Raw genomic sequence first — 15,881 nt, forward strand, 5'->3', positions numbered from 1 at the left:
CGGTAAACTCTCCTTTTTCTCCTGAGTCCCAGCAAGAGCTCCCCGTTCAGCCAGGCCGGTCGTCTTCCCCGCCCGTTCTTCTTGCGGCGTACAGGGACAGCCTGCTCCTGCGCCTTTAAGACTTCCTTCTTGAAGATCGTCCAGCCTTCCTGGACCCCTTTGCCCTTCAGGACCGTCTCCCAAGGGACTCTCTCAACCAGTGTCCTAAACAGGCCAAAGTCCACCCTCTGGAAGTCCATGGTTGCGGTTTTGCTGGCCCCCCTCCTTACTTCGCTAAGAAATATGTCTGTGGACAGCAGGATCAGCCTTTATGGCTACCCAGAGTGTGTGCAGGGCAGCCTGACAGCAAAAGTGTCTGGATTGAGGTGACATGGCCACAGTCACTGAGCCCGAGCAGCACCTATGACTCTGAAACTGAGTTCTGCTCTGCCCTTGGCAGCTCTGTTATAAATCTGCACTGGTAGTTGCTGACTTCCTGCAGGAAGTATTTTAGAAAGTCTGTAAGAGAAAATGGTATTAATTTAAATGTGTGTAATGTGAAATGCCCTAACAAACTGTATTGTTTAGAGAATGAAACCGTGCTGCATGCACCTTATCCTGAGTAACAAAACAGAGTGTGATCTCAGAAGAGTTAGTGGTGACACTGCTCAAATGCTGGTGCGGTCCAAGAGCTGTGGAATATCTGGAAATATCTCAGTTATCAGAAGGGTGCTTCCAAAGGTCAGTGTTAACCAACAGAGTGCCAGAATACTCTCATCAGATGGAAAGTAAACTCATGCCTAGCATGAATAAAAAGATTCTTCAACTTTTCTATCATAAATCCTTTGGTAAACACACTGTGCAAAAAAATGCATCACACCTGTTTGCTTGACACCCAGAATTGTCATAGCTCCAGGGGGAAAAAGGTTTGATGGAAGTGTATTATCAGTAAATGGATTTTTGAAAGTAGTTCTGTAACTTCTTTTAGTATATTTGCTTTAAGCCCACTTTATTTCTACACGAACTAAAAATTAGCACATAAGATAGTTTTGGTTCACACTTACAGCTTTGTTCATGTCATCTCTGAAGGGAGGAGATGGCTGCCATCATATTACATAGCTGGATAGAGACAGCATTTTTTAGAGTAAGTTGTACAAGCTCTGTTTTCCTGAAGAGGTAGCATTGGTAATGAAATGATAAAAAATGGTATTTGTAGCCAAAGGGGGGCAGTGAGAAAAATGTTTGTGCCTTTTGAAGGTGTTTTGCCAGGATGCATGTATCTTGCAATGCTTTTACACAGTTAAGAACATGACACCTCTAACATCTTTCTCTCACGAAAGATTTTGGTCATTTCTTCTCCATGCAAACTCCTCAAAGCAAGCTGCAGGTAATATGACCCCTACCTTAATGAACCTAATGAGCTTTGGGTGTGAACTTCCTTATTGTGGGAAGCCTGTAGCTCCAAAGACAGAGAGCAGCTAGAGTTCAGCTGGGAAAATGTTTGCTTCCTTGTTTCCCTCGTTAAGGCAGTCCTTTATGGTGGTGTCTTTGAAACACTTGACTGTGGAGTGGAGGAGAGGAAAAACACACTCTCACACTCAGAGGTACAGTTAAGGTGTTCCTGGTGTTTGAATGGGTAGGAGGTTCTGCCAATGAATATTAACAGTGGTCCAGCAAAATCTGTGGCCATATGTGAATAAAAATGCGGGGTTTTCCCCCTTCCCCCAAGTACAGTTTAAAGAGTAAGAATTAGATTATGGTTATGTCCTGGTTTTGGCTGGGATAGAGTTAATTTCCTTCCTAGTAGCTGGTACAGTGCTGTGTTTTGGGTTTAGGATGAGAACACTGTTGATAACACACCGATGTTTTAGTTGTTGCTGAGCAGTGCTTACACCAGTCAAGGACTTTTCAGCTTCCCATGCTCTACTGACTGAGAAGGCTGGAGGTGCACAAGAAGCTGGGAGGGGGCACAGCCAGGACAGGTGACCCAAACTGGCCACAGGGACATTCCATACCATGGGACGTCATGCTCAGTACGTCAACTGGGGAAAGCTGGCTAGAGGGGAGGGAGGCCGCTGCTCGGGGATGGGCTGGGCATCAGTCGGTGGGTGGTGAGCAATTGCATTGTGCATCACTTGCTTTGTATATTCTTTTATCATCATTATTATTATTATTTTCCTTTTCTTTTCTGTCCTATTAAGCTGTCTTTATCTCAACCCGCAAATTCTACTCTTTTTTTCCCCAATTCTCTCCCCCATCCCACTGGGGTGGGCGGGGAGTGAGCGAACAGCTGTGTGGTGTTTAGCTGCCTGCCAGGTTAAACCACAACAGGTTACTAACGTAAGTAACTTCCTATTGCTCGGTTTGTACAAACCTTGCTGTTTGATTAATAGTGGTAGAATGACAAGTGTGATTCAAAACTGAGCATTCACAACCAATTTTTAGGGAAACCAAAATCCAGGCCTTCTTTAAAAGATGTGAAATGTTTCTATCCTATTATCAGAGAATATGAGTAATTGTTGAGTTACTTAAAAAGGAAACGTCAACATTTCCTTTGCTGTATGCATGGCACTCATTTGGACAAAAAATCAGCTATAATTTCTGAGCATTTCAAGTATTTCACATTGCATAAACTCCAAAATCTTTGTTACTAGCAGACAATCTATTGAACATATCACGACTAACATGCTTTGGAGAGCTGAGAAAAACCTGAAAAGAAAACACATACTATAGTTGTAGTTGGGTAAATTACTGAAAACTGAATATCTGCTTAAGTAGATCTTTGATAGTAAATATTATAAGGTGTGGATTCCATCTCTCATGCTATTGGTTTTATAGCCTGAAAATAATTCTATTGTATACAAGCCGTGAACACATTTCAGCAATCTCCAGCCAAATTTTGAAAAGCAATTTTCAGCTCACTGCTTCTATAGTACAATTCAGTTCTCACCCTTCATATAAAATGTTAGTGGATGTGACACTCTTGTCAGTCTGAGGTTTTCATTCAACCCACCATATGCAAGGTGGGTTAGTTGATTGGATTATTTTTGGTTTACTGGTACGGTATGTCTAAACAACTTCATCAGTTAAGTAAATGTCAGTGAATCCTTGTACAAAATCAGGGGTTGACAATGGATAGTTGGAAGTTGAAATAATGCTACTGAGGATTAGGGAAGGGTTGTCTTACAGACTGAATTACCTTAATTGTTGCTTGGCCAAGGTGAGGTGCATTGGATTTTTTGCTTTTTGTCATTGATGAAAACTTGGAGGACTTAAAGGATAGCAGTTACAAGAATGTGTACGGAGATGTCACAGAAATTTAATCCAAACATTTCTTAGTGGGTGAGGTATGACAGGACTCAACCACTGGATCCTTGATGTCCTGAGACGAGGTTAACATTTTCTTGCTCTTGTATCTGAGTGTACCCCATATACTCAGGTGATTTTGAGACAGAGCAGTCTAGACCATTGCCTGGTCCTCTTGAATGTCCAGGCGCGCTAATAGGCTTAGTTACAGTTCCCTCCAAATGGGCAAGCACTACTTTTCTACTTACAGCCTTTAGGGATGAGGTTGGAACCCTAAATTTAATGAAGAACTTGTTTCTATGTGAGTTACAGTTAGAGAAACACTGTTTTCAGCTCTGTGGACTTCATGGACTTCTTGAAGGCCATTCCTTGGCTTCCTGAGTTTTGTCCAGGTGGGTAGACATCCTTTTGGTGGAGTATGAGTAAATAGAAGGTGGAGGTCTAGGCAGGAGAACATGCTTCTGGTGTTGGAATAACTTCCTCTTGCTTAAAACTAGATTCTGTCACTTTTCTTCCAAGTTTTTTACTAGGTTATATACACGCTCCAACCCCTAGGGCTAGTTTACCAGAGTAGGGCTGTCAGTGAGCATGGTGGCACCAAAAAGATTTTTCCATGTTATAAAATCGTTCACATTTGATAGACAGTTTCAAAAACATTGTATGCGGCTCTCTGCAGTGGTCTTTTACTTTTCATCAAAGCCCTGGCAATCTCTGGTGCTGGCGGGTGGACTGTACCAGTCTTGTCCATCATCTCACTGAATACTGCAGTTGCTGGAAATTTTGAGTGTTTGTTTTTTCTGAAACTGTTCACAGATAGAAATTATTATATATAACAGAATTGTAACAAGGTCCAGGATGTGCTGACTTCTTATTCTTGCTTCCCTATTGTATGTTGGCTCACTTCGGGGAGAGAAGCTCTGTTTATAGCAATCTTGAGTTGAACTTGTTTACAGCAGATCTATATTTGGGCATCTTTGCACATATCGTTGTGTCTAAAATGGGCACCATAATTCTTACCTTGTAGAGGAGTTAGGAGATTAGTTACTGTCTGTAAAAAGCTTTAAAAATGACAAATCCTGTGTTTGCATATCTTCAGAATATAATTAGGAAGCCAGCCAATTAATCTGCTTCCTAGAAATTAATACTTCAAAATTACTTGCTCTATAAAAATTGTTTATGTGCATGATTTGGGGTAGGTATACCTTTTTTTTTTTTTTTTTGTGTGTATGTGATGGTGTTTACAGAGAAACCCAGGCTCCACTCTTGCAGTACACACTGTATAGACACAATCTTCAAAACTGAGGCCCATTATATAGTTTCATTATTTACCTGTTTAGTCATTATTTAAAATGAAGCTGCATGTTTTTAGTAGTGAGGGTAATTTACTACCTAGAACAATTGAACATGGACTCAGGTGGGTTTTTCATTACTTTTTATGTTAGGATTGATTAAGGAGGGTCTGTGTCTCACCTTGATCCTGTATGTTTGATGCAGGAGCTGTCTAGTGAGATTTTTCTATCCTATATTACATAAGTCATCAGACTAGAACATTGTAAATGTCCCTTCTGGCCTTTAAAGTCTGATTTTTTTAATTAAGATACAGGGATGTCTTTTGTGGGGCAAAACAAATACTGAGATCATTTATAGCTGAATTCATGTGGAGTAGCTCTGCATCATTGTCAGATTTCAGGCAAGAAAGTTGGGTAGCAGGTATTCCGGCTGTTGTTTGGACAAGGAGAGAAAGGCTGTCAGTACATGGAAAAAGGTTAAGGTTGGTAAGAATGGCGAAGGAATGTGACAGGGTAAAAAAACACAAAAAGTCCAATTCCTGAAAAATATATAAAACTGCCACTGATTACAGTATTCCCTGTTGTCTCTTTCTATCTATTTCCCCCATCTGTCCTTTGTCACTTTGAACAGCACAGTTTTCTACTAATACGGCTGTATTGTGCTTAGTTATAGCCTATGTGGTAGGGCTATAATCTTGATTCCCTTTAGCTGCGCCATGCTTGAGGAGAGACCAGAACTTGGATTAACTTGACAGTTCATTCCCTCCTCTTTGGCCCCAGTGGAAAGGCAGCTAATGACACACAGGAGAAATGGAGGTAGAGACGAGAAGTGAGGAGCTGTGCCCACAGCCTCCATGCTGGAATAGGTCATCAGTAAGAATAATGGGATGTCCGTGCTCCTTTTCCATCGCTTGGACTGCAAACATTTCACTACAGGAGATCATGGTTCCAACATGTACCTGACCATTTTTTGAACTCTCCACATACAGGTTGAATGTGTGTGTCCTGAAAATGTCTCAAACTACGAATAAAACTCTTTCAAAGGAAGTTATTTTCCCTTTGCAAGCATAAGGAATACATTATAAAGAAACAGAAGATTGGAAGGAATCTGAGGCAACAAGTGGTAGCTAAAATTTAGAGGTTTTACTGATAAGTGGGATCTGCAGACCTGAGTGCTGTGTCCTTTTTCCAGTGCTTGGGAAGGTGATAATCCTAGGAATGGGGTTGAGGGCATACAGGGGTGAGCAGGATACTGACACCATTAGGTATTGGGAGAAATTTTGTCTGTCTCTTGGTGTAGGCAGGTTTGATTTGGCTGTGGTTTATAGAAAATACTTTTCACTTTATAGAAATTAGGTCTATAGAAAGTATCTTCAGGGCACAGCTACTGCATCAGTCACTTAAGGAGTTAGATGTAGAGATGTATCAGTGTCAGTCCCAGAAGACCTTAGACGTGGGAGGAGAGCCTAAGAATATGCAGGAAGGCAGCAGTTCTGGGAACGCTGTGAATGTTTACTAGTGAATATACTGGTGTTGGGATGCAGCCTTTCGGGTCCCTAAAAAGTTAAATGAGGGGCTTTGTGGATTGCTCTGCTAGACTCAAGCACGGTGATAAAGGTGCAAGTCCCAGGTTGGTTGCCAAAAAGCCTTTAGGAGACCAGTCTCATATACAGAGTTCCCAACAAAATGAGACACTTAACCTGATTGTCCTGAATTCCAGTCCCGTACCCTCATTATAGACCTTATTTCTGTTCAGTGTAAGGCACTGGAGACAGCAGCAGTAATGAATGTTGCAAGAAGAGGGAAAATGTCCTGCAGCTAAGTAATGCACAGCCTTCTAGGCAAGCAGCTTGCAGCTTCTGGCAGGAAGTTCCCACTGGACAGTGTCAAATGCATTTTGAGATGATGGTACCCATGTTCAGTTTATTATTAGTGAATAATTTAGCTGTACTTACTGTGTTCTATCAGTTCCTGTAGGCTTTACTTTTTGAAATTTCCTCTTGTGTGGCAGAATTTTTCCCTGTTGATAAACTACTACTGAAGTACAAATGGTCTGCATTGAAAATACAGCAGATGGGGCCGTATTAGCCTGATTCTCTCATCCATGAAAACAAATGCTATAACCATTGTAATTTGGCATAATTTGATGCAAGCCAACAGAGTTGCAGGAGAATTAAAGTCTGCAGTGATCTTTGTGTATTCCTTGATTTCTGTTTTACATGCAAGTTGGGTACGGTATTTTTTTATCGCTATAGTAAGAGTTTATAAAATGGGGTACATTTATGTATAGTCTCCCTAATTCCAAAACTACTGATTGCATATTTAAATGTCATGACCTCAGAATGCTGTTGCCCTTGACCCAGACAATATTTGCAAAATGGCTCAGGAAGATGATTCACTGTCAGGTGCCAGAATAGATTTTATACAGCAGGTTGTAACTTGATTAATCCAATATTGGTTAAAGAGAGAAGACATCAAGCCATCTCATCTACCATACAGTATAGGGGGTGTGTGTGTATATGTGTATATATATACATACAGTATATATTTGGCCAGTGTTAAACCAAACCCAGAACAGATACTACAGCCCATCTCTGAATCTCCTCAGTGTGAGAGGTGGAGACCCAAAACAATGCCTTCTAATGTGTTCTTGAGCCAGTGGCTTGGCAGATAAAAGCCCTATTCTCATTTACCTCTAGAAGTTTTTTCTCTGTAATCCTGTTCAATATCAGATTTCTATCTACCAGGGGTGATGAAGTAATATTAAGATGATAAAAAACGCCTTAATTCCTGGGTGCCACCACTAAGCAACACAGAAGCTGAAATACTGCAGTGTCTCTCTACCAGTTTTGCAAATTACCTCTTTATTTTTTTAAAGAATCAAAATCAAAACCAAAATGTGCAAGAAAAATCCAGACAATTAGTAAGAGCCAGCACTTCCTGAAAATGCCAATGTATCTTGTTTATAATAAACTGCGAAGCAATTTGAAGGATTCAAGAGACTCACATACTGTCAAGTGAAATTTTAATTAGCTCCCGTGAGACTATGAGAAAGGCTTTATTTGAGTGGCCCAAAGGTCCAACTAGTCTAATATCCTATCTCACATTGTGGCCATGAGGACATGCCGGGGAAGGCATCAGCTTAGATACATATATGACTTTTCCATTCCCTCTCCTCTGAGAAGACTTTAAGCTTCCAGTTATTTTCAGCTTCAGGACTGAGTGAATTCTGAACACGTGAATTCTGTGTGTTCAGTAGCCCACAATTTCTGTACAGTGAACTCTCTAGTCTCCCTGCAACCCATTGACACTTACTGCATTTACCAATTCCTTTGTCAAGGAGCAACACCAGTTTACTACTAGTTGCATCAAGACCCACTTTCTTCTGTTTGTTTTGAAGCTGGTTTCTATGACATTCATTGGATAGATTTTTTTTTTTTTTATTGGAAGAGAAATAGAGCAGTGGATCCCTAGCCATCCATTCCATATCTCTTGTGATTTTGTAGACCCATGTTGTATCCCCAAAGTTGTTCCTTTCTTTGTACTGAAGAGTCTCAGCTTAAGTTTTTGTTATATGGATATCTGATTTGGACATATACAAGCGTTTCCATACCAGTTTTATCTTTTTCCGAACCTTTTCCATTTTATGTTGTCCTTTCTGTGATGGGAGGTCCAAAACTACTCACAGTATTCAAGATGTTTCATAGTGTAACAACCTTGTCTGCTTTGTTCTGTTTCTTTCCCAATCATCCCTAGCACTCTGGTTTGCTTTTTTTGGCAGCTGCTGAGCATTGGGCTGGTGTTTTCATGGAACTTATTCCAGGATCTTACTCCTGAGTGGTAGTACCAAGCACAGAGCCCATCTTTTCACATGTGAAGTTTGGAATGTTTTTCATCACGTATGACACTTTACATTTGCATACAATGAATTTCATCTGCCATTTTACTGTCCAGTAACTCAAGTGTGTTGAATCTGCAGTTCTTTATAATAGGTTCTCGTCATTACTGTCTTGAATAGTTAACAAACTTTGTCATGCTTTGTAATGCCTGTCCCAGTCCTCAACGCAATTCCCTGAGGAAGTCCTTTGATGACCTTGTTCCACTGTAAGAACTGACAGATGGTCCAATATTCCAGCTCTGTTTCCTATCTTTTGGTCAGATTTTTTTTTTATTTTTATCTGTGGAGGGACTTTTTTCTTGTAAGTCCTAGATGCTTAAGCATTTCCCTAAAAATCTTTCAAAAGCATTACCGTATCATCGTAACCCAAATGCTTGTTGAGCCCTTCAGAGAACTCCACTGGGTTTAGAGGAGTTGACATCCTTTTACAAAAGCCATACTGACTCTTCCCAAGTACATCATATTAATTCTGATGTCCACTAATCTTGTTCTCATTGTAGCTTCTACTAATTGGTGTGATACAAAGATGAAGTGTATTGGCTTTGTAGAACTCCCTGGAAACTTAAAAAAAAATTGTCACAGTTTTCACCCTGCTGTCATTATTCCATTCTCATGCTAATTTAACAACAATGGGCTAAGAATTTCCTGCCAGTGCTAGTGGCACAGCAAGTCTCAAGATGTGGCAAAACCCAGCCCTGGCATTTGTCTTCCCTTGACTCAAGGTACAATACTCTCCTTCCCACTAACATGCTGCTGATTCAGTGATGGGAAGGGATTGTTGTCTTCTTCCTCAAGCATTTCCCTCACCTCCATACACTCATCCTCTTGCACTTTTTCCCTTTTAGGGATGCTGACTTCTTCCAAACATATTCCCTTCTTTTCCTTCCCTTTCCCCAGGATGTAAGAAATACAGAGTACACGGAATGTTTTGTATTTGAGAAGCTGGGCAAAATACTGTCAGTAGAACACATCTGAAAACTTCATGAGTTAACATGTCCTTGAACAGTAAAAGCTACTTTGATTTAGCTGCTTTTCCTTCAAGGATTATTGAGGAGTCTTCAATTGCTGCAATGATTGTCCTCTTCTGCCCTATAATTTACTAGTGCTTGAGATCGCATACAGGTTTCCACACTCTGAAATGAAAATGTCTGTAGAAGTCAATAATGTGAAATATTTTTAGCTTGTCATGTTAAATTTTAATTAGTCAACTCTCCCACCTTTTTTAGCCTCAAAGGTTTTTAACCTGCCCTTATAAACATCAGGTAGTGAATATAAGCCTTAAAGATAGAGCAAATGATTAAGCTTCCTCATGCCTCGCATTGAAGGCAGACTTTTGTTAAGGCTCTTAATTTTTGGTAGCAATCTTGGTACACAGACTAACTTTTCACAGTTGTTTTGCACTTATAGTCTCCATTCTTATCAATATTGATGGCTGGAATTTTCTTTTTAAATTATTCTCGAAGTCCTGGCTTGAATGACTAAACCAAGACTGTGCAATAAGTCACTGAAAGATCAGCAAATAGCATCTAATGAGGTCACACCACTTTTAAGCTTTAAAAATGGTATTTTTATATTATATTAGGAAGAGAATTAGAATTGTTTTATGTTTAGTATGAAAAGTTTAGAGAAAAGCAGTTCATAGGCAAGTAGCTATTACCACACTATAATAATTTACAAGCCCACAGTACGACAAAATTTGGTAGTCACCTTGGAGACCTTTGCAACATAATTTAAATGTTTATATGCCGTGGTAATGGAAGGATAAGACAACAAAACCACTGTTGACACATGCATCATTTCTCCAGTATTTTTTCCATCCAGACATTCAAAGCTGACCAAATTTACGAGGAGCTGAAGGCAGGAGCTTGCAGTAGGAATTGTCAAGCAGAGTTATTATCTAGGGTAGCAGCTTTTCTGCCTGTGACAGGTAGCAGCAGCACCGTGGGACGATGAGTGCTCATTCTCCTTGGTCCTTCAGTGTTTCGGTAACTGAATTGTTGCAAGCATCACCACTAATTTACAAATGGAAAAGACACATCGGGTTACTACAACTACTGGGGGATGAAAATGAGTAACAGACGAAACAGACGTAGCGATAAGTTATCAGGGGATAGGAGATAAGAGATAGGATAGGAGATGTCCTTTGTAGTTTCCATGCGAGGTGGAGGGAAGAGAATGAGCTGAGGGACTGTCCCCATGCATTGGAGAGTGCAGTGCTTGTGTTGGCGTGACTCACTTCATAAACAGCACATACTCTTGTCAGTCACAAGGAGAACAGCATTCTGCTCTCGGGAAATTTAGTCTTAGGCTTGTCTGTATTGGTGGAAGCTCTACCTCAGTATGCCTTAAAAGTAGTGTGTCTGTTACAGGGTGTATATAATTTGGGTTGGTTTTTTTGGTTTTGGGTTTTTTTGTTTGCTTGTTTCTTTGGTTCGTTTGGTTTTTGTTTTGCTTTTTACCAGAATGATGCTTGTTTTTCCCCTTGGAAAGCATGGCAACTTCAGAGCTTTTGCTGACTTATTTTGAATACAACCATTATCTGGACAGTTTTATAAAGACAAAGTTATGGTGTGAACTGCTGTCAGTGGGGAGCCCAGCATAATAATCAGTGTACTCTGGTACAGGACTTCTTTCAGTCAGGGTCTTAATCTTATTCCAGTCTTGTCTCTGAGGCGGAGGTGCCCGTCAGCTCATTCCTTAGTCTTTCTTTTTCACCATAGGAAGAAACTCTGATTAGTACCAGATACAAGCCAGACAAATGATACACAACAATATTCTTGATGCATCTTGATCCCATTGTTCTTTCTTCGACTGTCAGTCAAGATAGTACCTTCATACCTATGCAAGGTATATGAACCTTTCCCTCCTTTTGTTTCCAAGCTTTACTTTGTATAACTCTGCCAAAGATGTTTTTATTAAAACGAAGACTTACCATTTTGCTTGTGCATACCTGAATACTGAAAAGACTCCTTAAAATGAAAGTACTGAATTTGTTTTATATCAAAATACAGAATGTTCGTTTTATCTTCAATGAGTCTGACAATTTTCAGAATAAACAATAATAAAAAAATTGTGCAACTGAACCACGGGCTTAACTTGAAACATGAGTGCCTGCCTGATAGCCCAACAGACATGATGAATGATGATGAGGGTAGTTGTTGTAAATGTGTCCTATAGTTCTTAAGTATTTACTGTCATCACTTCAAGAAACTAATAGTGTGTATGCAGAAAGGTGGTTTTTACCTGTACTGTACTGCAGTGTTGTGGAAGCTGAGCTGTTTAGCAGATTGAATGGCAGTGCTAAAATTATATATGTCTATATATAAATATATATATATATGTATATAGGCCCACTCACATACATCATCAACTTGAAAATCTAATAATGCATCACAGATACCATCTTACTTTTTTGTAGTAAATTAGTTTTGTAAATGAGCAACATGTGTTTTAAAAAGAGAATTCAAGGATGACTTAGAGATTCTTTTTAGAGGCATGTTTTGATATTTTGCTTGCACTGTGCTTACTCTAGAGTTGATTACTTCTGGATAAATGATGTGACAGTTGATACTGATGCTTGAGTGCCATATGCATGTTTGAGGGGGGTGGAGGATGTAGATAATTCTTAAAAGTAGCTTCTGAAAACAAATGCCTTTTATAATTTAGCTTTCATTTCCATTGGGTGGTGTCCTACTGTAGTAGCCCTCTGTTTGTTTGAATTTGTGCATTTTCTTGGTCTAACTAAGCGTTTCGATCATGCCTATCACCATAGTAACTGCACACCTCTAAGTCTAAATTCTACGACATGAGATCACTGCAAGTCTTGCTCAAAAGAGGTCTGAGTTACCTCACTTTAAAAGAAAAAGTAGGGAGGACTGTAATATTGCCTCTCCCTTTAACTTGAATCCCTACACAATGGGATTAAATCCAGTGCTTGTCTACACTTGTGTCTTTATTCTAATTTTATATGTAGCAGCTTTATGAAACGCAAATAACTTGTTATATAAAATGCCGCTCTGAACAGTGTGATTTATCTTTATATATACTTCTTAAAATAGACTATTCCAGTCTATAAACAGAACACATTTCTGTAATCTTGCTGCACTTTTTACTGTCCTGTAGGTCATTTTCAACTGCACTGTATTGTTATAAAAGTTTTTATCACTGCTATGGAGAATCCTATGGACCTGATTAAAGGTTTCTTATTATTCATGGCATTCAGGTCTAAGTGGTACGCACTGTCGAAAAAACACAGTTTTATTGTCCTTTTAATGATTTATTGATCCTTGTCTGTGCTCTGGTGTTGTTTCGTTTCTGAAACTTAATGGACCTGACCCTGGACTTTCTTTGTACAGCCTGTTAAATGTGAACACTGCTTCTTATTTTGCCTTGTTTCTGTTTTGTTGGTTTGTTGCTAATCCTGCAGTGCTTGTGGTCTTCTGTATGAAAAGTGTTTTGTATACATGTAACAATGTTTAGTAAATTAATATAATGCACAAATGAACAGTTTTCTCCTTGTGGAATGCCATCATATGTACTCATGTTACCTGAAAAGAAACCAAACGTATGAGTGTACTCAGATGCAGAGAGGCAGCTTGGTTTTGTAAATGTGAGGTCTCCAGGCACAAACCTCGATGCAAATACAGGTGCACAGACAGTGCTAGAGCCAGTGTAGTGAATCCAGTGCATCTGGGGTGTATTGAACCTGCCCTGTGCACACTGTGCAGCCAACTTGTGTGTTGTACGTGCACAGCAGGCTGCCAGATGTTTCAAAAGGCGCCAATAAATGGCTGAAATAATCTCTTTTTTATATGGACAAAATTCCTTATCAGTGTTGACGATATCTGCAGCCAATTCTCTGTAGGTAAAATTTCATCCCTTCTGTTTCTGTCTATGCTTGTGTTCCTCCTGCCTTGGAAATGGTTTTTAATTCTGAGGCATTTTATATTTGCTTGATCTCCAGCATGGTGTTTGGCTCAGAGAGGCTTCTTCAGCTAAGCTGTGGGTTTGACAAGGAAAGCACGATGTTGACATCACTTCAGGTTTCTTACTGCTGTAAACAATGGCTAATGGCGTGGGAGAACGCAAATTACATACCTCGCTTGCTGACTGGAGCAAGTTTGGGATTTGCTGTTAGACCCCAGAAAGTAATTGCTGCCACATGTGGTTATACTGGGTTCCCTGGGATGAAGGTGGAAGAGGGGTTGAGAAGTTCTAGGTAATGAAGAGAACTGAGTGATCTGGTGCAGGGATGTTTAGCTATAGGAGCTCCTGAATCACATTGGACCTAATAACCAGATGGTTTTATGTATGGTCCCTCTGCCTGTGAAGCAGCTTGCTTACTAATGGGTGTATTTAAGGCATCTATGGAAATTACAGGTGTGCGTTTAGGTAGAATATTTTCTCACCTATTTTCATCTAAGTTGGAAGAATTCCGTTTGCTACTTGGCTCTAAGTTAGTATGCAAGCTATGCAAAATAAAGTTGTAAATTACCAACATTGTGAAATGGGTTTTAAGGTAGATGACTGGGGGTTCTCCCCTCCCTACTAGATATTACTATTATTACTATATTCCAAAAATAGCAAAAACTTTCCTGAAATTCTGTCTTCTACGGAACATACTGTGGGCAATGTCCTTCATGTAAGAAATGCCATCGAAGAATATGACATTTCTTGTGTGAACAGCATTTTCTTGTGAAAACAAAAAGTTGTTGCAATGACAATTATGGATGAGGCTTCTTCAAAGAAGGGCAAAAATGTTTTAGGAGTGTGATGAATGAGAAGGGACACTTTCCTTGTTCTTTTGGAAAGGTGAGGAAATAAGCTAGAGCCGGTGCACAATCCGCATTCTTGTGAGGAAGTAGTGGCAGTTCCGGATTTGGTGTCCCGTGCTGGCATCTAAGAAAAATTTTAGGTGAAAAAATGCAAGGGAGAAAGAACTACAGACACCCCACTACAGTCACACTATTGTATTTGACTGTAGAAGCTGCTTAGGGAATTATATTCTGTTGTTTTGTGTGTGGGAGCTTAAGAACAATAACTTACGATAAGTATCATGAAAGCTATTACCTTGATACACAGGGGAACATGTTAAGGATACAGTTTCAGCTTCAATCCATGTTTCATAACTAATAGCTTAATACACATCTTCCTAGGCTGGCAGTGCTTTGGGCTGCGTTTAAAAAAATCAGATTTTTTTTTATTTTATTTTATATATCTATTTTATTTAAAAGAGTTTCTGAACATTTTTTTCTTGTTCTAATTTGCAGCATTACTTTACTGTTCTTTTTGGCCATGAAGGGCAGAAGCCACTGGAGCTCCGTTGCGAGGATGAAGTTGATGGAGATGAATGGGTAGAAGCTATTCACCAAGCTAGGTATGAAAGCTGATTTTTAATCCTCAGCTCCATTTTATTGTAAATAAATTGATAATAATTTGAAAATCTAAATTCACTCTCTGAATAGAAATAAATGTTACAGTGCATTACATATGTGTTGCTTGCAATTCATGGGTATGTTATAGGAAAAAATGCTTTTATCATTCATGCTTATATCACTGTATTTTATCATTCACGAGTGATTGTGTTCCAGTTGAAATTAGTTCAAGAAGAATACTCTTTTATTGGACACGATCCCTAGGATTAGTCCTTTGTTAGAGGCAAAGTGTGTTACATGAATGAAGAAATAGGTGATATGCAAAGGGAATAAATGAGTGTTTCTTAAAAAGCTCATATACAGAAATAAATGTAAGAAAGACGAGGTCAAGCCGTTATGATGATAAACTGCAACAAATAAAATTTCGACTTCAAAGGTGAAGTCCTGAACAATGATCAGGCTTGTGAAAAGGGACATGGTAGGACTTCCAGTCATGCAGTAATCTTTCCCTGAGAAAAGGTCTGTGTGGCGAATAGGCAAGGTTTACACCCTAATCTAAATGGAAATCATCTAACTGAAGGTTTGTGAAATGGTTTGCGGAGGCAAATGTCTTTGCTGAAATGCACTTTCTCCAGCCTCCTCCCATAGACACTCACCTCAGCTAATCTACAGTGCCATGGTAACGCACGAGGAACCAGGCAGTTTCTGAGTTGCTTAGGACATGAGCCATGTAAACAGAAGTGATTTTGCTTTATAACTAAAAATGAACACCACCAGCTAGTAGTTTTTAATTTAGAACTTGTGAAATGAGGCCCTGAAGCTGCAGGCCTTGTGTCACCTGGGCATCCAGTCTTTGGATCTGCATCCTCTTCATAGCATTGGTACCTAACTGAACAGGGTTTCCTCCTTTCTTGGAGAGCAGGTGGGTTGTGATATTAGGTGAACCACGTTTTGCATGGTAGCCCTCCAGGTGAACACATTATTTCACATCTTGAGAAGTTATGAGGCTTTGAACTCTCAGCCCATCCCAGGAGA

The 15,881-nt window shown here is 39.7% G+C and overlaps 1 protein-coding gene across 1 annotated transcript in view; it reads left to right on the plus strand.

The window, feature by feature from the left end:
* RASGRF2 (Ras protein-specific guanine nucleotide-releasing factor 2) overlaps nt 1-15,881 on the plus strand; it is a 171,505-nt gene that overhangs the window by 62,812 nt on the left and 92,812 nt on the right. The window contains exon 3 of the mRNA XM_009331784.1: nt 14,742-14,848. Within this exon, the coding sequence (XP_009330059.1) occupies nt 14,742-14,848 (107 nt within the window). The remainder of the gene's footprint in view (nt 1-14,741; nt 14,849-15,881) is intronic.

Source organism: Pygoscelis adeliae, unplaced genomic scaffold (genome assembly GCF_000699105.1).
Source record: "Pygoscelis adeliae isolate BGI_AS28 unplaced genomic scaffold, ASM69910v1 Scaffold19, whole genome shotgun sequence".
Classification (NCBI taxonomy): Eukaryota; Metazoa; Chordata; class Aves; order Sphenisciformes; family Spheniscidae; genus Pygoscelis; species Pygoscelis adeliae.